The sequence below is a fragment of the Kogia breviceps genome, chromosome 12, assembly GCF_026419965.1.
Source record: "Kogia breviceps isolate mKogBre1 chromosome 12, mKogBre1 haplotype 1, whole genome shotgun sequence".
NCBI lineage: Eukaryota > Metazoa > Chordata > Mammalia > Artiodactyla > Physeteridae > Kogia > Kogia breviceps.
Window position 1 is genome coordinate 98,891,699 of NC_081321.1, and position 25,804 is coordinate 98,917,502.

Sequence of the window (25,804 nt, forward strand, 5' to 3'; positions counted from 1 at the left end):
CATCAAAAACAAGGAAAGTCTGAAACTGTCACAACCAAGAGGAGCCTAAGACGACATGATGACTAAATATAATATGGTATACTGGATCAGAAAAAGAACATTAGGTAAAACCTAAAAAAATATGAATAAAGTATGGACTTTAGTTAATAATAATGTATAAATATTGGTTAATTCTGACAAGTGTATCATACTAAAAATATAAGATGTTATAAGTGAGAGGAATTGAGTGTGGGGAATATGGGAACTCTGTACTATTTTTAGAATTTTTCTGTATATCTAAAAGTATTCCAAAGTAAAAAAGTTTATTTAAAAGATCAACTTTCAAAGTGTCACTTATATTTTTATTTTTTCTATCAATCTACATAAAATCCAACTGTTAATAACTATTTTGAAAACTCACTTTAATTCTTTTTCTGTTTGTTGCAGTTGTCTGCTTAACATTCCATGTTCCTTTTTCTTGGTTTTAACTACGTTTTCATGACGAGAAAGAGACTCTTTTGTGACACTCAAATCCTTATTCACACGCTCTAACTCACTGTTTAGAAAAGAAATTTTTTTCTCATTGTGATACAGTTGGAAAAGCTGCAGTTGTATCTTGTTTATTTTCAGGTCTTCAAGGAGACTCTGGTAACGTTCAGCCTATAAAATAGTACAATTCAACAACAGTTAAAAGGGAGTATATTTTACATTGACCTTTCAGAAACTCAACTAGAGTGCCAACAAATGATCTCTAATGAATTTTTATTTACATCATTAACAAATGTTATTCTTGCCAAAAGTACCATTATTTGGAGAAGGCTTCGGCATATGCTTCTACAATAAACCAGTAAAGGATTTTATTTATTTTCTAAAATTTCTTTTTTATTTTTGGCTGAGTTGGGTCTTTGTTGTGGTGCACGGGCTTCTCATCTCAGTGGCTTCTCTTGTTGTGAAGCACAGGCTCTAGGCATGCGGACTTCAGTAGCTGAGGTTCACGGGCTCTAGAGCGCAGGCTCAGAAGTTGCAGTGCATGGGCTTAGTTGCTCCGTGGCATGTGGGATCTTCCCGGACCAGGACACGAACCCGTGTCCCCTGCACTGGCAGGCGGATTCTTAACCACTGCGCCACCAGGGAAGACCAGTAAAGGATTTTATATTCATGCACTCAGTGGTATGGTGGTAAGAACCATGAAGGGCCACCCACTAACCAAGTCCTGTCCCATTTTTGTCTTGACCTCAGAGTTTGGCAAGCATGTCTAAGATCAGCTTCCTCATTTGTAAACTGAAGGAAGTTATATGACTTTTAAGGTTCCTAGAGACTTTAAATTCAATGATTCCAGGTAAAATTCCTTCTATAGGATGTAATTTTTTCTAGGAATAGAACTAATAGGACTATTTTAAAGTTCTAAATTATATGTGAGATGGAAGAACTTCTTTAGTATCTGTGCTATTAATAAGGAAATAAAGGAAAGTGCTGCCGTAAGAGGAAAGCTCTTAATCAATGAAATATTCCAAGTACTGGGTAAATGGCCATCTGCCAGGATGTTGTAAAGAATAACTGGGAAGGTGGACTACTCTAACTGTCCTTATAATTTTTAAAGGTCTGCAATTCTATACTGCTGTAAGCTGTTTGAGTATATTATGCATACTGTAGTTTGACTTTCACTTAACACCACACCTTTCTAATGACAAAACCAAGGACATACACATACATATAAAAATGTGAAGAAAACAGAGAAACATCACTAATAAGGAACACATCCACTTTTCATTTATTCTTCAAATATTTATTAATTGCCTATTGTGTGCCAAGCCCTCTTCTATGTACTGGAAATATAGTAGAAAACAAGATCGAAACAGTCTCTGCTCTTGTAAGTTTATAATCTAGTTATTTTAATGGGACAGGAAGGGAAGAAGAGGAGTCAGAGATTAAATAAGGAAACAAATAATACACAAGATAATTTCATACAGTAAAATATGCTACAAAATAGGGACTTCCCTGGTGGTCCAGTGGGTAAGACTCCATGCTCCCAATGCAGGGGGCCCAGGTTCAATCCCTGGTCGGGGAACTAGATTCTGCATGCATGCCGCAACTAAGAAGTCCACGTAACACAACTTAAAAAAAAAGATCCTGTATGCTGCAACTAAGACCCAGCGCAGCCTAAATAAATAAATAAATAAATAATGTTTTTTTTTTTTAAAGCTACAAAAGAAACAAAATAGAGTAATGCAATAGTACCAGGGAAGGGATGCTAATTTAGGTTGGGGGCATGGACAGCAAATCCCTGCCTGAGTACATGGCTTCTTTATGAAAACTTGAATGAGAGTACCAGCCATGTAAAAATCAGGCGTACAACTATCTAGGGAGAGGAAATAGCAAAAGCTCCAGGATAGAAGGGAGCATGGTGTTTCCAATAAATAGTAAAGGTCAGTGTGGTAGGAGAGTAGAGGAAGTTAAAGCTTCAGAGGTGAACAAGGGGCAGATCAGCAGGCTGGAAAGGGAGACTAGATTCTCAGTGCAGTGGGAAGCACTGCTCTGGAAAAGGTTTTATGTAAGACAAAGACAGAATCTGATTTGTATTTGAAAAAGATTATTCTAAAGGCAAACAGTTATCAACAATATACAAGGCACTACATTAGACATTGTGAAGGGCACCAAGAACTACCAAAGAGGGACTTCCCTGGTGGCACAGTGGTTGGGAATCCGCCTGCTAATGCAGGGGACACGAGTTTGAGCCCTGGTCCAGGAAGCCCCCACATGCCACAGAGCAACTAAGCCCACGAGCCACAACTATTGAAGTCTGTGCACCTAGAGCCCTTGCCCCGCAGCAAGAGAAGCCTGCGCACTGCAACGCAGAGTAGCCCCCGCTCTCCACAACTAGAGAAAGCCTGCGGGCAGCAACGAAGAGCCAACACAGCCAAAAAATTAATTAATTAATTTAGGGAAAAAAAAAAAAAAAAGGACTACCAGAGAATGGCATTCGCAAAGTGTGGCCATGGCCTCCTAGAGTTTTACAGTTTCACTCTTTCACGGAGCCCCTGAGGTCAAAACTATTTTCATAATAATACTCAGATTTTATTTGCCTTTTTCACTGTGTTGACATCTGCACTGATGCTGTAAAAGCCAACGGAGGGTAAAGCAGCTAGGTCTTAGCACAATTAAGATTTAATACAGAAGCAGATATGAGAATTCGTCTGTCTTCTATTAAGCCAGATATTAAGGAGATTATAAAAAGGTAAAACAATACCACTCTTCTAACTATGTGGTTTTAGAAAACTCAAGTTATTTTTCATAAAAATATGTTACTTATGTTAATATGAAATGAGTTTATTATTGTTATTTTTACACTAATCATTAAAATATATTTTTTAAATGTCTCAGTTTTAATTTTACATATAATATATATAAATAGATACAACCCACATGAAAAGAAACTCTTTGGGGTTCTCAATAATTTTTAAAGTATAAGAGGACAAGATCCAAAAGTTTGAGAGCCTCTGCAATGTAAGATATAAATCCCTCAAGTTTAATTTTAGTTGGGAAAATCAGACATCTTTGCAGTGCAGGTTGTCCTGCCTATTTGGGAGAAAAAAACCCAAACAGTGGAAAATACATCAAAAAGTTTATCTTTGGGCTTCCCTGGTGGTGCAGTGGTTGAGAATCCACCTGCCGATGCAGGGGACACGGGTTCGTGCCCCGGTCCGGGAGGATCCCACATGCCGCGGAGCGGCTGGGCCCGTGAGCCATGGCCGCTGAGCCTGTGCGTCCGGAGCCTGTGCTCCCCGCAATGGGAGAGGCCACGACAGTGAGAGGCCCACGTACCACACACACACACACACAAAAGTTTATCTTTGATGAACACTGGGCTTTATTTGTCTTATGTTATTAAAAGAATCTTTTAGTAACCCCACACCAATACTTAAAATTCTAACACAAAGTTTTTGTATCCAACACTTAATTGGTCACATCATGACACCTTACCTCTTCCTTCTCTAATTTTGCATGTTTACGCTCTGCAGCTACATTTTTTTTCTTATTAAAATTAAACTGTGCATCTTCTTCAGCTTTCTGTAACTTTCTTTTCTTTTCCTCATATTCTCCTATAAGCTCTCCTGAAGTGCTGATTTCCTCAAAAAACTGCGTTCTTTCTTTGGGTTTTTTCATTGAAATTGACTCCACAGTTCCCTTTTAAAAACAGTTAAGCACACCAACATATAAAACATAATATTTTCAAAATCATGAATAAAATAAAATACTACAAGCTACTTACCTGAAAAACTAGACAGTTCCGTGCTTTGACTATTATGCCTATCTTTTCTAACTCTGTGATATAAGCAGAACGACTCACAGGACTATCACCAAAACAATATTCTGAGCATCCCCCTAAAATAAAAGAATAAGGGCTGTTATAGGAAGTATACCAGACATATATCAACAACTACTGAAAGCTTAATAAATTTTTTTTCTTACTGAAATAGCCAGTTATGCAATAATATACATGTTAATAAATGCATTTAATCAGTCAACAAATATTGAGTGTCTACTACATGCCAAGGAGTGCTCTACAGTGGTGAACATAACAGACGTCTGACCTCAAGGAGCTTATATCCTAATAATGGAGACAGAAAAAAATGAGATATGTAAGTAAAATGACTATCATGCGAGGAAGTGTTAAGTGCTAAGGAGTAAAGTAGAGGTAGGAAGGGGGTGTGGTAGTCTCTGTGTAGGAGAAAGAGGCATTGCAATTTTAAATAGGATGGTGTAATGGTCTGAATGTTTGTGTCCCCACAAAATTCATGTGATGAAATCGTAACCCCAAAGGTGATGGTGTTAGAAGGTGAGTGAGGCATTTGGGAGGTGATTAGGTCATGACAGAGGAGCCCTCATGAATGGTATTAGTGTGCTTATAAAAAGATCTTACAAGGCTCCCTAGTCCCATCCACATGTGAGGAGACAATGAAAAGTCTGCACAGAAGAGAGCCTTCATTCAACTATGCTGGCACCCTAAACTTGCACTTTTAGTCCCCAGAACTGTGAGAAATAACTTTCTATAGTTTATAAGCTACGAAGTCTGTGGTATCTTATTATAATAGCCTAAATGGACTAAAACAGATGAGCTGGGAAGAAGAACAAAGCTGGAGGCATCACACTTCCTGATCTGAAGTTACATTACAAAGCCACAGTAATCAAAGCAGTGTGGTACTGTCATAATAACATACAGAACAATGGAACAGAATAGAGAGTCCAGAAAGAAATCTAAGCATCTATAGTAACTGATCTTCAACAAAGGTGCCAAGAACACACAATGGGGAAAAGACAGTCTCTTCAATAAAGTTTTGGGAAAACTGGATATCCACATGCAGAAGAATAAAATTGGACCCTTATACAAAATGGACACCATACACAAAAATTAACTCAAAATGGATTAAAGACTTAAATGTAATACCTGAAACTATGAAACTACTGAAAGAAAACATAGGTAAAAAGCTTCTTGACATTGCTCTGGGCAACAATTTTTTTGGATATGATACCAAAAGCACAAGCAACAAAAGCAAAAATAGACAAGTGGAATTGTATCAAACTGAAAAGCTTCTACACAGCAAGGGAATCAATCAACAGAGTGCAAAAGGTAACCTACAGAATGGGAGAGAATATTCTGGAACCACATATCTGACAGGGGTTAATATCCAAAATGAACAAAGAATTCATATAACTCAACAGCAAAAAAACAGATAACCCAATTAAAAAATGGGCAAGGAACCTGAATAGATATTTCTCAAAAGTTGACATACAGATGGCAAACAGGTATATTAAAGGGTGCTCAATAGTAGGAAGCACCAGCAAAATGCAAATCAAAACCAAAATGAGATATCACCTCACGCCTATTAGAATCAAAAAGACAAAAGACAAGTGTTGGTAGGATGTGAAGAAAAGGGAACCCTTGAATATTGTTGGTGGGAATATAAATTGGTACAGTCACTATGGAAAACAGTATGAAGATTCCTAAAAGAATTAAAAATAGAACTACCTTATGAGCCAGCAATCCCACTTCTGAGCATATATACAAAAAAATGAAATCTGTACCTCGAAGAGTTATCTGCACTCCTATGTTCATTGCAACATTATTCACAATAATTAAGACATGGAAACAACATAAATGTCTTTCAATGGATGGCTGGATACAGAAAATGTAGGAATATTATTCAGCCTTAAAAAAGAAGGAAATCCTGCCATTTGTGACATCATGGATGAACCTGGAGGACATTATGGTAGTGAAATAAGCCACATACAGAAAGACAAGTACTGAATGATCTCATCTATATGTGGAATCTAAAACAGTGAAACTCATAGAAGCAGAGAGTAGAATGGTGGTTGCCAGGGGCTTGGGGGAAGGGGAAATGGGGAGATGTGGGTCAAGGGGTACAAAGTTTCACTTATGCCAAATGAGTAAGTTCTGGAGATCTAAGTATAGCAATGTGACTATGGTTAACAATACCGTATAGTATAGTTCAAATTTGCTAGGAGGGTAGATCTTAAGTGTTCACACACACACAGAAAATAGTAACCAAGTGAGGTGATACATATGTTAATTAGCTTGATTGTGGCAATTATTTCACAATGTATATTAAAACATCAAGTTATACAATTTAAACATATACAATTTTTATGTGTCAATTATACCTCAATAAAGATGGGAAAAATTAATTTATGATGGTTTATTAAGTAAATAGAGTAAGCTAGGGACTCTGACTGAGATGGAGACTTTTGATAAAAAACTCCAACAAAGTGAGGAAACTAACCAATGAAAATATCTAGGTGATAAAGTGGTGAAATACTTAAATTATGCACTAAGGTATATGTACATAATAATAAGTATTTCTAAAATTATCTGTGATTGAAGTTGAGGAAAGTTAATAACAGTATTTATACATTAGGACATTAGAACAATGTTGTAGTGGCAGACTGAAAACAACAAAACAAAACTAAGAAACGTCTACTTACAGAGGCTCTGTAAACTCCCAGCATAAATAGAAAAAATATATATACATAACTCTCAATCTTGTTTACTCAGGAAATACAGGGATTCATGAATAAATCATAACAAAATACAAAGTCAAATATTTCACACAATTTGCTTTCTGGTGGTAGGAAAAACTTTCTAAACAAACCAAAAATATGCATTTAGTTAGTTCATCACTAGGAAAACCAGATAAACAGAAACAAAGAACCTCTGGAAGGACTTTTATGACATCACTGTCTTTAAGGTAGACTCCCTCCTTCATTTTAACCGAATAACCAGGGAGAAAAATGCTACTTGACAGTAGGGGAATTGGAATAAATATGTCTGCTTAAAAAAAAGTCTGGTGTAGAATCAAACAGGTTCTATTACTTGCTACCCAAGATAAAAAAAAAAAAAATACCTCGGATAGTCCTTGCAAATGTTTTCTCTTCTCCACTTTCATCCATATATACAATTTTTACACTTGCAGAAGAAGAAACAGGTTTTCCAATATGTGCTCCATGAATAAGTTCTTGAATATTTTTCACTCTTAAATTAGCTATTTTTTCTCCCATTACAAAACTAAGTGCATCCATTACATTAGATTTTCCTGCGGAAGGAAAGAGAGAAAAAGTTATTTATTCTTAATGATAAAAATCCTTGCCCAGAGCCAAAGAAACCAGGCTACCAAGGGCCAATATACATATCTAAATAGTACTGTCTTTTCTATATTCAAAATGCATGTGACGGAACAATTTTATGTAGATAACTGGTTTCTATGCAGCTATGGTAGAGTATTAAGTTATCTAAGTGTAAGGATCTATACATGGATCTAAGCCCCAGTTCTCTCCCGCTATTAAGTATTATACCATGGCAAATCATTTAATGTCTCTGAATTTCAGTTATCCCCACTTTATAAATTCTAAGTGTCACATATTTTTTAAAAATGGCTACCTCCAGGATTTTCCCAAAGGCTAGACTAGGGTTGCTAGAATATTTATGATTGGTATGTGTTGGTAGTGCAGAAAAGTTATATAGCATGTCCAAGCTTGCTATCTGCTGAAAGTCCTGCTTACAAGGTTAGCTGGCATCGTGGGATTGGGATTTGGATTCTGTGAGGGTTTCTACCACTTTCTGATAAGATTGTCTCATTGTGCCTAAACTGTTTATATAAACAATATGATTTATGCTGAATACTTGCTTTCTTTCTAGGAGTCTGGAATTTTGGTATGTGCTAAGCAGAGGTGCTTATGTGACCATTTCCCAATAAAAACCCTGGGGGTTGAGTCTTTAATGAGGTTCTTTGGTAAACAATATCTCACATGTGCTGTCACAGCTCGTTGCTGGAGGAATTAAGCCTGTCTTGTGTGACTCCACTGAGGGAGGATTCACGGAACCTTGCACCTGGTTTCCTCAGAGTTCCTCATGTGCCTTTTCCCTTTGCTGAGTTTGCTTTGTTGCCTTTTGCTGTTATGAGTAACAGTCTTGGGTACAACTATATGCTGAGTCCTGGGAGTCCTCCTAGTGAATCACTGAAACTGGGGGTAGTCTTGGGGACTCCCAACTCAAATGGCAAACTGTTCTCCAACCATGAGCCGATAGTTTAAGACAATTTCCAAGGTGCAATGTCATTTCAGCTACTACCATCTGTACTTAATTTTCTTTCTTTTTCACATTCGTTCCCTCATATACACAAGCAATTTAAATTTCTAGTGCCAAAAGCAGGGAAAGTGACATAAACAAGAGAATACTGCCAATCACTGGAAATATGGCTTAGTTTGAGAAGGTCACGATCTTTCTAAAAAGAACTAGAAGTGGTTAAAAATGCTACAAATGTATTTAACTAAGTCTTAGTTAACTAACAGGTATGAAACATGGCTTTTTTGGGTTAATTGATAATCTGCAGATTGAGAGCTATTGTAAGATGGTTACGTATATAGGACCAAACAAACATTAATTGAATTATTAAGTCTGACAGTAACAGAATTAAACAGAAACTGGTTTTGGTCAATCCTTATTGAAAGGCTGCCTAAAATAAACACTTCCTCATCCAAATTCAATCATTACATTAATTCTTTTGTGTGCTAGGTCATAAGGATACAGTAAAAGAACAAGAGAGATACAACTCTAACGAATGTTATAATCTATTAAGAAAGTCAAACAATAAACAGAAAAGAATTATATATTATAAGTATCATGAGGAAACAAACTGAGTGATGAAATAGAGGGTAACTGGGAGAGGTAACTACAGCTATGATGGTCAGGAAACATTTGTTAAGTGCCTAGCTTAACGACCACCTGTTGGCAAAAATGAATGAATTAATGAACCAAGTTAAGTTTTATAATGGTCAGAGCAGGAACCTCTGCTATAAATAATTCAAAACCAACATCAGGAAAATAATAATTATGGAAGAGTTACCTTTCAGACTATCATCATTTGATGAAGATGAACCAAATATTCAAACATATAAAAATTACAGTTATCACTTTTCTATTTCAAAACCTCAATATTTGCCACTCATTTGCCCTCTTACCAACAGCTGGTAAGTTCCTTTTTTTTTTGCAGTATGCAGGCCTCTCACTGTTGTGGCCTCTTCCATTGCAGAGCACAGGCTCCGGACGCACAGGCTCAGCGGCCGTGGCTCACAGGCCCAGCCGCTCTGCGGCATGTGGGATCTTCCCGGACCGGGGCACGAACCCGTGTCCCCTGCATCGGCAGGCGGACTCTCAACCACTGCACCACCAGGGAAGCCTTGGTAAGTTCCTTTTTGATTTCAGCTCTGCACATCTCTTCCAATCTGCTCCTTCTTTACCATCTTTCTAGTTATTCAAGTACTCCTTACTTCCAAGAGCCTCCTAGCTGGACTCAACCTTCACTCTCTTGCCTCTTCAAATGCATTCATTCATTCTACAAACATTTATGGAACATCAGGCATTCTCCTAAGTACTCAGGCTAAAAAGAAACAGTATGTAGGATTTTCCCCTAAGGTACTTACAGTGGGGAATATGATCAATTTTTATTGAAGCCCATTTTGTGCCAGACACTCCACATCTATTATTTTATTCAGTCTTTGCAATAATCCTATGAGATATGTATTTAATTTGCATTTCATAAGTTAAAAAGCAGAGGCTCAAAGTCAAGCAAATCATGTTTTGGGGTTAGGCGTCTGATTCCAAAATCTATACTCTTCCCACTAAAAGGAGGAAATTATAACTTACTATAGGAAGTTCTAAGATAAAATGAACACAAAGAACTATGAAGCGCTTAAGAGAAGCACTAACTGTTGGAGACTCTGAGTAGACTCTGCAGGAGATAATTCTGGGCTAAGTTTTAAAGAGTAAGTAGAAGTTTGGGGAGGCAGTGGTGAAGGTAAACATAACCATTCCAGGAAAAGAGGATAGCTTGATCATTGGTACAAATGGGAAAGCAAGGTACCAGTCCAGTGAGAAAAGGGTAAGTAATGATATAGAGGTGGAGCAAAGCTTACAAGGTTGGAAATGATAAGACAGAACTAAACTTCATGCTGAAGATTATATGAAGCCATAAAGGATTTTAGGAATAGCAGTGACGTTTTCAGATACATTTTATAAGGATTTCTGAGACAACAACCACCAGAAAAATGGGCAAAGAACATGAAAGGGCAATTCAGAGAAACAGAAATACAAAAGGCCCTTAACCATATGAAAAGACACTTGAGGGCTTCCCTGGTGATGCAGTGGTTGAGAGTATGCCTGCCGATGCAGCAAACACAGGTTCGTGCCCCAGTCCGGGAAGATCCCACATGCCGCAGAGCGGCTAGGCCCGTGAGCCATGGCCGCTGAGCCTGCACGTCCAGAGCCTGTGCTCTGCAACCGAAGAGGCCACAACAGTGAGAGGCCCGCGTACCTCAAAAAAACAAACAAACAAAAAAGCAACAAAAAAACGACACTTGAGCTCAGTCATAATAAGAGAAATGTAAATTAAAACTGTTTTGACTACCATTTCTCACTTACTAGACTGGCAAAAATCCAAAATTTTGAAAACATATTCTTAAACAGGACCTCTCATTAAATTACTGTTGGGAATACAAAATGATACAACCACTATGGGGGGTAATTTGGCAATAGCTAACTAAATTATAACTTAGCTTTTGAACCAGCAATTCCACTTCTGGAAATCTATCTCCCTGATACATGTGCAAAACTACACAATGGCAAATACACAATTATACAATTGTAAGTCATTTCTAACAGAAGTAGATTGGAAACAACTTAAGTGTCCAAAAATTAAAGGACCACTTGAAATAACTATGTAACAGCCACACAATGGAGAATTACACAGCAACAAGAGAACAGAAGAGGAAGTGGGAAATGAAAAAAGAAAAGTATGTAACAGCATATATAGCAAAAAACCAAATACGAACTTTTACTTAAAGAAAAAGTGCGAGGTTGGGAATAACAATACACACATATTTGCTAGCATTTGCAAAAAGAAACACTGAAGGATAATCAAGAAATTAATGGTTATGTATAGAAGGTGAAGAAGAGCGGGACACAGAAACTGAGTTGGACCCCTTCTGTTTGCCTCACCCTGCTTCTGCCTTTATCCACAATCTCTCATGCCTTTGAGTTTCTAGTTGGATTTGGCCAATGGAGAGCCCTGGCAGGAGGGAAGAAGGGAAAAGAGTGAGGTCAGGGTATTTACTTCCCTATTTTCCTCTGTAAGGTAGCTTCTGACTTGCTGTGCCCTTCAACACAAGGTTACTGGCTTCTTGAAGTTCCTTGTGGGTTCCTTCCTCTCTGAGCCTTGGGGTGGCAGCAGCTCCATTGCTGCTAGCTGTGTGATCCCTCTATTCCTTGGGAATCCTCTACAGCCCTCCTACACCTTTGTAATTAGTCCCTTTGTAAATAAATATTCCTCAAACTGTCCTAATTTGAGTGTGCCACTTGTTTCCTATTGGGACCCTGACATACAGGGAGCAGGGGTAGAAGCAAGATTTCTCTGTGTATACTTTTCCATAGAGTTTGGACCTTTAAAGTATGTATATGCAGTCCTGATTTAAAAAAAAAGAAAACTAAATTTAAAAAATCCCATAAATGAAAACAATCACAAACAAGTAAACTTAACTGAATATTAAACTGGTAACATAGGCATACTGAGAAATGATTTATTTCAAGGGATTTCAGTTCACAGAATTCTGACTGTACATTATTAGTGGGATCCACTCTAAGAACCAAAGAGAAGTACAAAGGAATTTTAAATTTCCTTCAGTTGCTTTATCATTTATAATGTTATTGGTAGTTTAAGACAGTTTTCTTTATATTTTAAGTTAAAGCAAATAAGTAATTATATTAGTCATGTTAGGAAATAAGATTTTCAGAGTAAGAAAAAATATTTACAATGACAAAAATCAAGGAACAGTGAAAACACAGTTAAAAGTGAATGGAGGGACTTCCCTGGTGGTGCAGTGGTTAAGAATCCACCTGCCAAAGCAAGGGACGCGGGTTAAAGCCCTGCTCTGGGAAAATCCCACATGCCGTGGAGCAACTAAGCCTGTGCGCCACAACTACCAAGGCTGCGCTCTAGAGCCCGCAAGCCACAACTCTGAGCCCCCATGCCACAACTACTGAGCCCATGCGCCTAGAGCCCATGCTCTGCAACAAGAGAAGCCACCACAATGAGAAGCCCGCGCACCACAACAAAGAGTAGCTCCTGCTTGCCACAACTAGAGAAAGCCTGCACACAGCAATGAAGACCCAACACAGCCTAATTAATTAATTAATTATTTAAAAAGTGAATGGAAAAATATTAGCATGAACTCAAATTTTAAAAATTACTGTAACATGAAAAGATGTTCAAAATCATATTAGCCATTAGGAAAAAGCAAATCCAAACTACAATGAAATACCACTTCATATCAACTAGGATGGCTAAAAGAAACAAGACAAACAATAACAAACAACTGCTGGTGAAGATGTGGAGAAATCTGAATCCTTATTCATTGACAATGGGAATGTAAAGCCAGACACAAAAGGCCACATATTGTACGATTCCACTTATACGAAATGTCCAGCACAGGCAAATCCATAGCGACAAAAAGTAGATTAGTGGTTGCCAGGGACTGGGTGGAGAGGAGATAATGGGGAATGATTACTAATGGGTACAAGGTTTCTGTTTGGGGTAATGAAAATGTTCTAGAATTATATAGTAATGATGGTTATACAACTCTATGAATATACTAAACATCACCGAAGTGTACACTTTAAAAGGATGAGTTTTATGATATGCAAATGACATTTCAATAAAGCTGTTATTAAAAAAAAAAAAACTGAAAAAGTACTTTATGCATTTTCTAGCCCCAACCTCTGAAATGGCCCAGAACCACTGTTACCCAAATGCACTGAATATTCTAGTTCCCAGATGGCGGTCTTTAATACCTTACCTTCTAAAAAAACCCAGAAATCATTGGAGAAGTGGCTAATTTCAAGTCTGAGGCAGAGAAAATTGAAGATAAGCCTGAAAACTGGGACATCTTATGTTAGAAAACAAGGAAGCTTTCAAATATTAATGAGGTCATGACCAAAGGACACAGGAGGCAGCCTGAATTGGCTCCCACTGATTAAAGTTATGAAAATCTGAGCATCAAAAAGAATGATTTTGGTGGATTAAAACACACTGTACCAGGCTTCCCTGGTGGCAGCACAGCAGTTAAGAATCTGCCTGCCAATGCGAAGGACACGGGTTCAAGCCCTGGCTCAGGAAGATCCCACATGCTGTGGAGCAACTAAGCCCATGCACCACAACTACTGAGCCTGAGGTCTAGAGCCCGCAAGCCACAACTACTGAGCCCACATGCCACAACTACTGAAGGCCGCATGCCTAGGGCGCATGCTCCACAACAAGAGAAGCCATGACAATGAGAAGCCTGCACACCACAACAAAGAGCAGCCCCCACTCACCGCAACTAGAGAAAGCCCACATGCAGCAATGAAGACCCAACGCAGCTAAAAATAAATAAATAAATAAATTTATAACAAAACAAAACAAAACACACTGTACCAATGAAAATCCAGGTGTCCTTTTTTTTTCTCTTTTTTAACAGTATCCACCTTGTGAGCTGCTCAGTTTTCTCTGCTTCTCCTTGCTCAAGAGTAGGACAGAAGCGAATACATCTGTGAAGCAAAATGAGTGTCTTCAGCTGAGCAGGCAGCAAGAAAGGGAGGAACGCTTGGGAAGTTCTTCAATGCCTGATTAAGCTGTGCCAAGTTCAGAAAAAGTTTGCTGATCCCTGCTCTAGACTCAGAAATGGAATGTTGCATAGATGACCAGAGAGAAAAATAATAGGATTTAAAAGAACGGTGAAGACAGCAGAAGCAAGAAGAACTACAATCCTGCAGCCTGTGGAACAAAAACCACATTCATAGAAAGACAGACAAGATGAAAAGGCAGAGGGCTATGTACCAGGTGAAGAAACAAGATAAAATCCCAGAAAAACAACTAAATGAAGTGGAGATAGGCAACCTTCCAGAAAAAGAATTCAGAATAATGATAGTGAAGATGATCCAGGACCTTGGAAAAAGAATGGAGGCAAAGATCGAGAAGATGCAAGAAATGTTTAAAAAACACCTAGAAGAATTAAAGAACAAACAAACAGAGAAGAACAATACAATAACTGAAATGAAAACTACACTAGAAGGAATCAATAGCAGAGTAACTGAGGCAGAAGAACAGATAAGTGACCTGGAAGACAGAAAGGTGGAATTCACTGCTGCAGAACAGAATAAAGAAAAAAGAATGAAAAGAAATGAAGACAGCCTAAGAGACCTCTGGGACAACATTAAACGCAACAACATTCACATTATAGGGTCCCAGAATGAGAAGAGAGAGAGAAAGGACCTGAGAAAATATTTGAAGAGATTATAGTCAAAAACTTACCTAACATGGGAAAGGAAATAGCCACCCAAGTCCAGGAAGCACAGAGAGTCCCATACAGGAGAAACCCAAGGAGAAACACTCTGAGACACATAGTAATCAAATTGGCAAAAATTATGACAAAAATTAAAGACAAAGAAAAATTATTGAAAGCAGCAAGGGAAATATGACAAATAACACACAAGGGAACTCCCATAAGGTTAACATCTGATTTCTCAGCAGAAACTCTACAAGCCAAAAGGGAGCAGCATGATATACTTAAAGTGATGAAAGGGAAGAAACTACAACCAAGATTACTCTACCCGGCAAGGATCTCATTCAGATTCGATGGAGAAATCAAAAGCTTTACAGACAAGCAAAAGCTAAGAGAATTCAGCACCACCAAACCAGCTCTACAACAAATGCTAGAGGAACTTCTCTAAGTGGGAAACACAAGAGAACAAAAGGACCTACAAACACAAACCCAAAACAATTAAGAAAATGGTCATAGGAACATACATATTGATAATTACCTTAAACATGAACGGATTAAATGCTCCAACCAAAAGACACAGGCTTGCTGAATGGATACAAAAACAAGACCTATATATATGCTGTCTACAAGAGACCCACTTCAGACCTAGGGACACATACAGACTGAAAGTGAGGGGATAGAAAAAGATATTCCATGCAAATGGAAATCAAGAGAAAGCTGGAGTAGCAATACTCATATCAGATAAAATAGACTTTAAAATAAAGAATGTTACAAGAGATAAGGAAGGACACTACATAATGACCAAGGGATCAATCCAAGAAGAAGATATAACAATTATAAATATATATGCACCCAACATAGGAGCACCTCAATACATAAGGCAACTGCTAACAGCTATAGAAGAGGAAATCGACAGCAACACAATAACAGTAGGGCAGTTTAAAACCTCACTTACACCAATGGACAGATCATCCAAAATGAAAATAAATAAGGAAACAGAAGCTTTAAATGACACAATAGACCAGATAGATTTAATTGATATTTACAGGACATTCCATCCAAAAACAGCAGATTACACTTTCTTCTCAAGTGTGCACAGAATATTCTCCAGGACAGATCACATCTTGGGTCACAAATCAAGCCTCAGTAAATTTAAGAAAACTGAAATCATATCAAGCATCTTTTCTGACCACAATGTTATGAGATTAGAAATGAATTACAGGGAAAAAAACGTAAAAAACAGAAACACATGGAGGCTAAACAATACGTTACTAAATAACCAAGAGATCACTGAAGATATCAAAGAGGAAATCAAAAAATACCTAGAGACAAATGACAATGGAAACATGATGATCCAAAACCTATGGGATGCAGCAAAAGCATTTCTAAGAGGGAAGTTTATAGCTATACAAGCCTACCTCAAGAAACAAGAAAAATCTCAAATAAACAATCTGACCTTACACCTAAAGGAAGTAGAGAAAGAAGAACAAACAAAACCCAAAGTTAGCAGAAGGAAAGAAATCATAAAGATCAGAGCAGAAATAAATGAAATAGAAACAAAACAACAGCAAAGATGAATAAAACTAAAAGCTGTTTCTTTGAGAAGATAAACAAAATTGATAAACCATTAGCCAGACTCATCAAGAAAAAGAGGGAGAGGACTCAAATCAATAAAATTAGAAATGAAAATGGAGAAATTACAACAGACACTGCAGAAATACAAAGCATCCTAAGAGACTACTACAAGCAACTCTATGCCAATAAAATGGACAACCTGGAAGAAATGGACAAATTCTTAGAAAGGTATAACCTCCCAAGACTGAACCAGGAAGAAATAGAAAATATGAACAGACCAATCACAAGTAATGAAATTGAAACTGTGATTAAAATTCTTCCAACAAACAAAAGTCCAGGACCAGATGGCTTCACAGGTGAATTCTATCAAACATTTAGAGAAGAGCTAACACCCATCCTCCTCAAACTCTTCCAAAAAATTGCAGAGGAAGGAACACTCCCAAACTCATTCTATGAGGCCACCATCACCCTGATACCAAAACCAGACAAAGATACTACAAAAAAAGAAAATTACAGACCAATATCACTGATGAATATAGATGCAAAAATCCTCAACAAAATACTAGCAAACAGAATCCAACAACACATTAAAAGGATCATACACCATGATCAAATGGGATTTATCCCAGGGATGCAAGGATTCTTCAATATATGCAAATCAATCAATGTGATACACCATATTAACAAATTGAAGAATAAAAACCATATGATCATCTCAATAGATGCAGAAAAAGCTTTTGACAAAATTCAACACCCATTTATGATAAAAACTCTCCGGAAAGTGGGCAGAGAGGGAACCTACCTCAACATAATAAAGGCCATATACGACAAACCCACAGCAAACATCGTTCTCAATGGTGAAAAACTGAAAGCATTTCCTCTAAGATCAGGAACAAGACAAGGATGTTCACTCTCGCCACTATTATTCAACATAGTTTTGGAAGTCCTAGCCATGGCAATCAGAGAAGAAAAAGAAATAAAAGGAATACAAATTGGAAAAGAAGAAGTAAAACTGTCACTGTTTGCAGATGACATGATACTATACATAGGGAATCCTAAAGATGCCACCAGAAAACTACTAGAGCTAATCAATGAATTTGGTGAAGTTGCAGGATACAAAATTAATGCACAGAAATCTCTTGCGAGGGTGACGCAAGAGGGAAGAGATATGGGAACATATGTATATGTATAACTGATTCACTTTGTTGTAAAGGAAAAACTAACACACTATTGTAAAACAGTTATACTCCAATAAAGATGTTAAAAAAATAAATAAATAAAATATAATAATCCAGGTAGTATCTGGGGAAAAAAAAAAGAAATCTCTTGCATTCCTATACACTAATGATGAAAAATCTGAAACAGAAATTAAGGAAATAATCCCGTTTACCACTGCAACAAAAAGAATAAAATACCTAGGAATAAACCTACCTAGGGAGACAAAATACCTGTATGCAGAAAACTATAAGACACTGATGAAAGAAATTAAAGAGTATACCAACAGATGGAGAGATATACCATGTTCTTGGATTAGAAGAATCAATATTGTGAAAATGACTCTACTATCCAAAGCAATCTACAGATTCAATGCAATCTATATCAAATTACCAATGGCATTTTTACGGAACTAGCACAAAAAAATCTTAAAATTTGTAAGGAGACACAAAAGACCCCAAATAGCCAAAGCAGTCTTGAGGGAAGAAAATGGAGCTGGAGGAATCAGATTCCCTGACTTCAAACTATACTATACAAAGCTATAGCAATCAAGACAATATGCTACTGGCACAAAAACAGAAACACAGATCAATGGAACAAGATAGAAAGCCCAGAGATAAACCCATACACCTATGGTCAACTAATCTATGACAAAGGAGGCAAGGATATACAATGGAGAAAAGACAGTCCCTTCAATAAGAGGTGCTGGGAAAACTGGACAGCTATATGTAAAAGAATGAAATTAGAACACTCCCTAACACCATACACAAAAATAAACTCAAAAGGGATTACAGACCTAAATATAAGACCGGACACTATAAAACTCTTAGAGGAAAATATAGGAAGAACACTCTTTGACATAAATCACAGCAAGATCTTTTTTGATCCACCTCCTACATTAATGGAAGTAAAAACAAAAATAAACAAATGGGACCTAATGAAACTTCAAAGCTTTTGCACAGCAAAGGAAACCATAAACAAGACAAAAAGACAACCCTCAGAATGGGAGAAAATATTTGCAAACGAACCAACAGACAAAGGATTAATGTCCAAAATATATAAACAGCTCATGCAGCTCCATATTAAAAAAACAAACAACCCAATCCAAAAATGGGCAGAAGACCTAAATAGACATTTTTCCAACGAAAACATACAGATGGTCAAGAAGCACATGAAAAGCTGCTCAACATCACTAATTATTAGAGAAATGCAAATCAAAACCACAATGAGGTATCACCTCACACCAGTTAGAATGGGCTTCATCAGAAAATCTACAAACAACAAATGCTGGAGAGGGTGTGGAGAAAAGGGAACCCTCTTGCACTGCTGGTGGGAATGTAAATTGATACAGTCACTATGGAGAACAGTATGGAGGTTCCTTAAAAAACTAAAAATACAATTACCATATGGTCCAGCAATCCCACCACTGGGCATATACCCAGAGAAAACCATAATTCAAAAAGACACATGCACCCCAATGTTCAGTGCAGCACTATTTACAATAGCCAGGTCATGGAAGCAACCTAAATGCCCATCAACAGATGAATGGATAAAGAAGATGTGGTACATATATACAATGGAATATTACTCACCCATAAAAAGGAATAAAATTGGGTCATTTGTAGAGATGTGGATGGATCTAGACACTGTCATACAAAGTGAAGTAAGTCAGAAAGAGAAAAACAAATATATATTAACGCATATATGTGGAACCTAGAAAAATGGTACAGATGAACCGGTTTGCAGGGCAGAAATTGAGACACAGATGTAGAGAACAAACGTATGGACACCAAGGGGGTAAAGCGGCAGGGTGGTGGTGGTGGTGGTGTGATGAACTGGGCGATTGGGACTGACATGTATACATTGATGTGTATAAAATTGATGACTAATAAGAACCTGCTGTATAAAAAAATAAAATAAAATTCAAAAAAAATAAAATAAAATAAAAGGTGAAAAAAAAATCCATGTGGCCATAATGATATCAACAACAAAAAAAGAAAAACTCACTTTCACTATTTGCCCTATTAAAACTCTTTTCTTTGAAAATACTAACTAAAAGGGGCACGCATTTATTCTGATTTTACAGTGCAAAGTGCATTTTACTTTAATCAAATAACCCCAAATAATGAAGTAAAACTTTTTTTTTAAATAGGTGAATATCATCCAATGAATGTAGAAAGCATGACAGGATTAGAAAAACCTGGTTTTGCAAACCTGAATGAAATACTGACTCAGGCAAGATTATTAATTGGCATTAAAACCATTTGGGCAAATGGGTGATAGAGAATATTTGTATAATGCCAAAGTAGCACTAGAATACTAGGCTAGAGAGAAAGGTTACAGCTAACTGTATAATGGAGAGATCACTGTCACCACCCTAATCCAGGGGTCAATCTTAGCATCACCAGATATTATGTGATATAAGGTAATGTGAGGTACACAATAGCACCTAAAATGAAGTCTAGCCAAAAATCTTTAATTTGAAACCATCAACTTTTTAGACATCTTCCAGTTCAAAAAAAGAGGGGATAGAGGAACAAACTAAACTGCATCATAAGGAAGCAATCAGACGCACCTAAACATTCTATGGAAAAACGTTTTCAACATTTTCAATGAGTCTGTTATAAATTTAAAAAAGAACTATGCTAAATTAATAGAGATCTAGGGGATATAACAATCAGATGCAATGTGATTCTGGGACGGAAAATGGTTTGGTCAAAGAACTCTATGGAGTAAACTGAGGAAATGTGAATTTGAGCTGTGTATCACATGAAATACACTAAGAAAGAAAGGTGAGGAAAATTGTCTGAAAAGAGTGAGTTAGACAACAGTATGTATTGCATAACCTCATTTTCATTAAAAAAAAAAAGTCTGCAAGGAAAAAGATCTACATGGACATGTCCTAAGGTATTACAATAGTACTCTCTGGATTGTGGGAATACGTTTCTACTTGTTTATTTTCTAATTTTTTACAATTCATATATAGTGCTTTTGTAATAATAAAATATTTTTAAGAATTCAGCTGCCATTCTGGATTATCTAAAATGGGTTTTAAAAATAACATTTTTTTCCTGATTACAACAGTACACCATTCAATGTAGGGTTTTGGAAAACAGAAAAGTATTTTTAAAACCACCTGAAAAATCACACCATCTGGAAAAAAACTATTGATGGAAATGGATATTGAATTTTGTCAAATGCCTTTTCCTCAAAAAAATAAAATGAATCTTCTTTCTTGCAGGAACAAATGAAGATTACTGTGGCAGCAGTGTGCCACATGGATTTAAAGTAGGGTAAGACCAGAGGTTGGGAACTTAGCTAAAAGGTGACTGCATTAATCCAAGGAAGAAACGATGAGTGTGAAATAAAGTGATAGCAGTGGCAACAGAGGGAAGAGGACAAGGTTATTAAGGAGGCAGGACTGGAATGGTAATGTATTGGCTGTGACAGGGAGAATTTATCAAGGATGATGGAGAATTTATTAAGGTAGCAGCCATATGAAACCCTGTGAGAAAGGCATTCTAAGTCCAAGGAACAGAAAATGCTAAAACCCAGAAACAGCAATGAGTTTGGCCTGTGTAAGGAAAGCTAAAAAAGCAATTCTGACCAGAGAACAGTAAATGTGGAGGAAGAGAATATTTGAGAAGAGAAAACGCACAGGGGTCAGATTATAAAGGGCTTTGTGGATCATGGTAAGAAATATGGATTTTACTCCAAGTGCAATGAGAATGCACTGCACAGAGACAAAAAAGGAAACAGAAGGACCCGTTAGGAGATTATAGCGATAGTCCAAATGAGAGCTCTAGCAGCTTCAACTGTAATAGTGAAGAGTGGCAAGAAACAATTGGATTCAGGATGCATTTCAGAGGTAGAGTCATTAGGATTTATAGACGACTGGATGAGGAAAGTGGGTTATAGAAGGTAAAAGGAGGAATCAAGAATTACTCTGGCTTTCTGTCTGAATAAATGAGTAAATTGTGCCCTTTACTGAGCTGGTAAAGACCTAAGAAGGAACAGGTTTGTGGTTTGGTAGTGGCGGGGGAGAGGAAATTAACTACTCTTCCTGATTACATTGTTTTAGATGGCTACTAGAAATAGGAAACTAAATGCTAAATATTATAGGCTGGAAATATAATTTGAAAAGTCAGTAGCTTAAGGATGGGACTGGATAAGACCACCTGGGGAAAGGAGGGAGAGATGAAATGTGGTCTACCTTGCCCCCTTGACAGCAAGGCCTTCCCATGACCAACTTCTTTAAAAACACCCCCAGCATTTCCTATTCCCCTCCCTTGTTTCTCTTTAAAACTTAACACTTTAATATTCTATATACTTTTCATATTTAGTTTGTTGTCTGTCTCTCTGCACTTGAACGTCAGTTCTATACAGGCAGGAATTTTTATATCATGTTCACTGATGAATCCCCAACAACCTAGAACAGTGCATGGCACACAGTAGGTACTCAATTATTTTTAAATGAATGAAATACTGCTGAAATGTCAAACAGGATGAGGATAGGGAACTAACCGCTGACTTTTATAAGATATAGCTCAATAGTGACCTAGATAAGTGTCATTTCAGTAGACGTTGAGGCTGAGAACTGAATCAAGGGGGCTGAGAAGAGAATGGAACTACAGACAACGGTTTCAAAGAGTTTTGCTGTACTGATAAAAAAAAAATGGGGCAACAGCCTAAGGAGACAGTGAGGTTCAAGGGATTTCCCCCCCAAGCATTTCATTATAAAATTCTCAAACATACACAAGAAAGTTGAAAGAATTTCATAGTAAAAGTCCATATATTTACCAAGAAATTCTATAATTAACATTGTACTATACTTGCTTTCCACACATCCACTGATCCTCGATGTCCTGAGTATTCATAAGGCATATATGTATTAATGCCAATGAAAATTATCCAATAAGGGAGAAAGATACAATTCAAGAGAGAAAGATAATAATTACAAAAGCAAAGAACTGAGGAGGGGACAGGATCCAAAGCACAAGTGGAGAGGATGGCCTTAGATAGACTCAGGCACCCTTGTGGTAGTTCACTGATAAAAATCCTTCAAAGTCTAACTTTTTTTTCCAGAAAATTAAATATAAACTCTTCACTCTGGCAAGGACTTATCCAACAGAATTCCATTATATCCCACCACTTCCCTACATATGCACTATATTCTGGCCAATTTGGACTATTACCTGCCCCACAAATAGACTTTCACAAACCCCTGGAAAAATACTCTTTATGCTTTGAGCCCAGCTCAAATGCCAACTCCTCTAGAAAACCCTTCCTAATCTTCACCTCTTCCTGTCCAAAACTCCCCAAATCACATGCTGTATTTTTCTTGTTTAAAGTTTCATAAACAGTGTTATCTGGCTTTCTATTTCAATTAGTGTGTCATTTTCTTATACTCCCTATATCTTCAGAGCAGGAGCTGTCTTAATCTACATATCTTCTGCTTCTAACATTATACATAGGCAACAACCATTTGCTGCATCTGAGTGGAAAACACGAATGTTAAAATTAAAAATGAAAAATTTCTGCTACCCATAAAAAGCCCCAAATTAGATTTTATTCAAAACAAACAAGGGTCTTCACTGGTGGTCCAGTGGTTAAGACGCCATGCTTCCAATGCAAGGGGTGCAAGTTCGATCTCTGGTTGGGAAACTAAGATCCCACGTGCCATGTGGTGTGGCCAAAAACTTGAACAAGTAAAAAGTTTAAAAATAAATAGATAGGGCTTCCCTGGTGGCGCAGTGGTTGGGAGTTTGCCTGCCGATGCAGGGGACACGGGTTCGTGCCCCGGTCCGGGAGGATGCCACATGCCGCGGAGCGGCTGGGCCCGTGAGCCATGGCCGCTGAGCCTGCGCGTCCGGAGCCTGTGCTCCGCGACGGGAGAGGCCACAACAGTGAGAGGCCTGCATACCGCAAAAAATAAATAAATAGATAGATAGATAGGTAGATAGATAAAAACAAATGAGAACATGTCAAGTTTTGGGAGGTGGTGACAATTGAAAATTATTACAAAAAGTATGACTAACTAAAGTATAACAGGAAATGAGCATGATGGGAAATTATTAATTGGTTTAACAAATTCTATCTGAATGTGCCAGTAATTCTGTAAGATTTTAATAAATGATGATCTACCAACAAGTGTTCAAATGAACATAAACAGAATATCACCCATTAAATCGGTCATGGGTAAGTACTATATTGAGTTTGGGCCTTCATATAGCAAAAGAATGTGAACACTTTAGGCAGAATTCAAAAATAAGTAAACCAGAAATTTCTGTTGTGGAGAGATGGTACTGAAGACACTGCTGAAATGATCCACAACTGGCTTTACCGGTTCTAAGCATAGTCTCTAGGATACCAGTGATTCTCTAGAGCGGAGCTGAGCTTCCAGGGCGTGTGGATCTAGGGAGGGCAAGAGGATTTGTAAAGGCATTTTCACAATCACGTTGAGGTATGTTGTTAATCACAAGAAGTATTTTTAAATTAGGAAAAGAAATAATATTATTTTGAAACTCGTTTGGCACTAGGTTAAACAAGTTCAAAGCACCAATTTCACAGGATCTTGAATGGTAACGGGCATGTAGTTCAAGTGGACTAAAAGATGTTCAAGAGTCTGAGCAGATTCTCATTCCAAGTACTGCACTGTTTGGAGGTGCAAAGTGTAACTGAGCAACCCTTCACATAATCACCAGTTAAAAGGTGAAAATCCCCTGGTGGTGGGCTCAGCAACTTCCTGATAAAAGAATGGAGAGGATTAGTTAGGGTAACAGTGCAGGAGTGATTCCAGTAATTATTTTTTTCAATGTTTTCTGATAACAGAATAAAGTGAAAATGAGAAAATACATTACACAGAAGAGGCAAGGAAATCTTCAAATATGTGAATGCATCTAAGCTCAGGCATTCTTTTGCATATACCAAGTGCAAAAGAAAACCTTCAACAGCAGCTGTTTTTTATAAGGCAACAGACATTTCACAACAGCTCCACAATAATTATATTCCAGATTTGGTGTGCAGGGAAAGCACACATTCAAGTATCCTATTCATGTCTGTCAAATCAATTCATTTACTGAGGCTAAGAAAGGAAAGCTGGGCTAAGAGAGCCCAACTGGAGACTCCAGATTTCGGCAGACTCTCAAGGTCACGATCCTTTTAGGCCCTCCTCCACCTGCTCTGCTCATTACCCCACTGTTTCGCATCAGGGAGCCAAAGGGAGCCTGGCCAGGCCCCAGCTCCAGTCCAGACTCTGCCACTTACTGGGCAACCTTGGAAAGTCATCTGGCCCCTCTGAACCTCAGTTTCCTCCACTGTAAAATAGGGATCATACCCACTTGTGAGGATTAAACAAAAAGAGGGGGCCAGGAACTCAGGAATAAGTTCAACAAATGCGGCCATTTTCACAATATTCCTGCGAAGCTTCCTTGGATCCAAATGGTTGTTCGGGCTCCTTGGAACCAATGACTTCCTCCCGATCTCGCTCCCACTTAATCTTTTTGGATGAGAAAGGGAAGGGGATGGAGAGGAGAGGTGACCAAAGCTGAGGGCAGAAGAAGCCCACGGGGGGAGCGGGGCGGGCGGAGGAGAGGAGGGTCCAGGGTGGAACCTCTCGGGTGGGGGGGTGGGGCGGGGGTCTGGCCTGTGGTGTCGTCGAGAGTCGGGGGCCCGGGGCCGAGGGTGAGGCGCAGCCCCCTGGGGCTGTTGTCCGAGGGCCGGGGGTCCAGGGCCGAGGGCGAGGCGCAGGCCCCTGGGGCTGTTGTCCGAGGGCCGGGGGTCCGGGTCACAGGGCGAGGGTCAGACTAGCGTGGGTGGCGAGCAGCGGCTCCCTGCCACCTCCAACCCGCCCTGGGAGGAGTCTGAGGGTCGCCTCCCACCCCATCCCCCGTCCCCGGGGTGGACGGCGAGGGTCGAGCCCGAGTCCAGGCCGCGAGGCCACCCTCACGTCCCCTCAGGCGGGAGGAGGCCCGGACGACCGCGGCAGGCGGGGGCGTTCTGGGTCCCAAAGTTACCGGAGCCGTTGGGGCCAATGATGCAGGTGAACCTCCTGAAGGGGCCTATGACCTGGAGGCCCCGCCACGACTTGAAGTTCTCCACAAACAACAGCTCCAAACGGCCCATGGCTGCGCCCTCCGCGCCTCAGCCG

At 38.5% G+C, this 25,804-nt stretch overlaps 1 protein-coding gene across 1 annotated transcript in view; it reads right to left on the reverse strand.

Annotated features, from left to right (window-relative positions):
• The window catches only part of SMC1B (structural maintenance of chromosomes 1B), a 91,017-nt gene extending 65,238 nt beyond the window's left edge, over window positions 1-25,779 (reverse strand). Inside the window, exons 1-5 of the mRNA XM_059082488.2 lie at window positions 25,671-25,779; window positions 7,401-7,589; window positions 4,250-4,362; window positions 3,961-4,164; window positions 401-639 (exon numbers count right to left, since the gene is read on the reverse strand). Of these exons, the coding sequence (XP_058938471.1) occupies window positions 401-639; window positions 3,961-4,164; window positions 4,250-4,362; window positions 7,401-7,589; window positions 25,671-25,779 (854 nt within the window). The remainder of the gene's footprint in view (window positions 1-400; window positions 640-3,960; window positions 4,165-4,249; window positions 4,363-7,400; window positions 7,590-25,670) is intronic.
• Window positions 25,780-25,804: the final 25 nt, after the last annotated feature.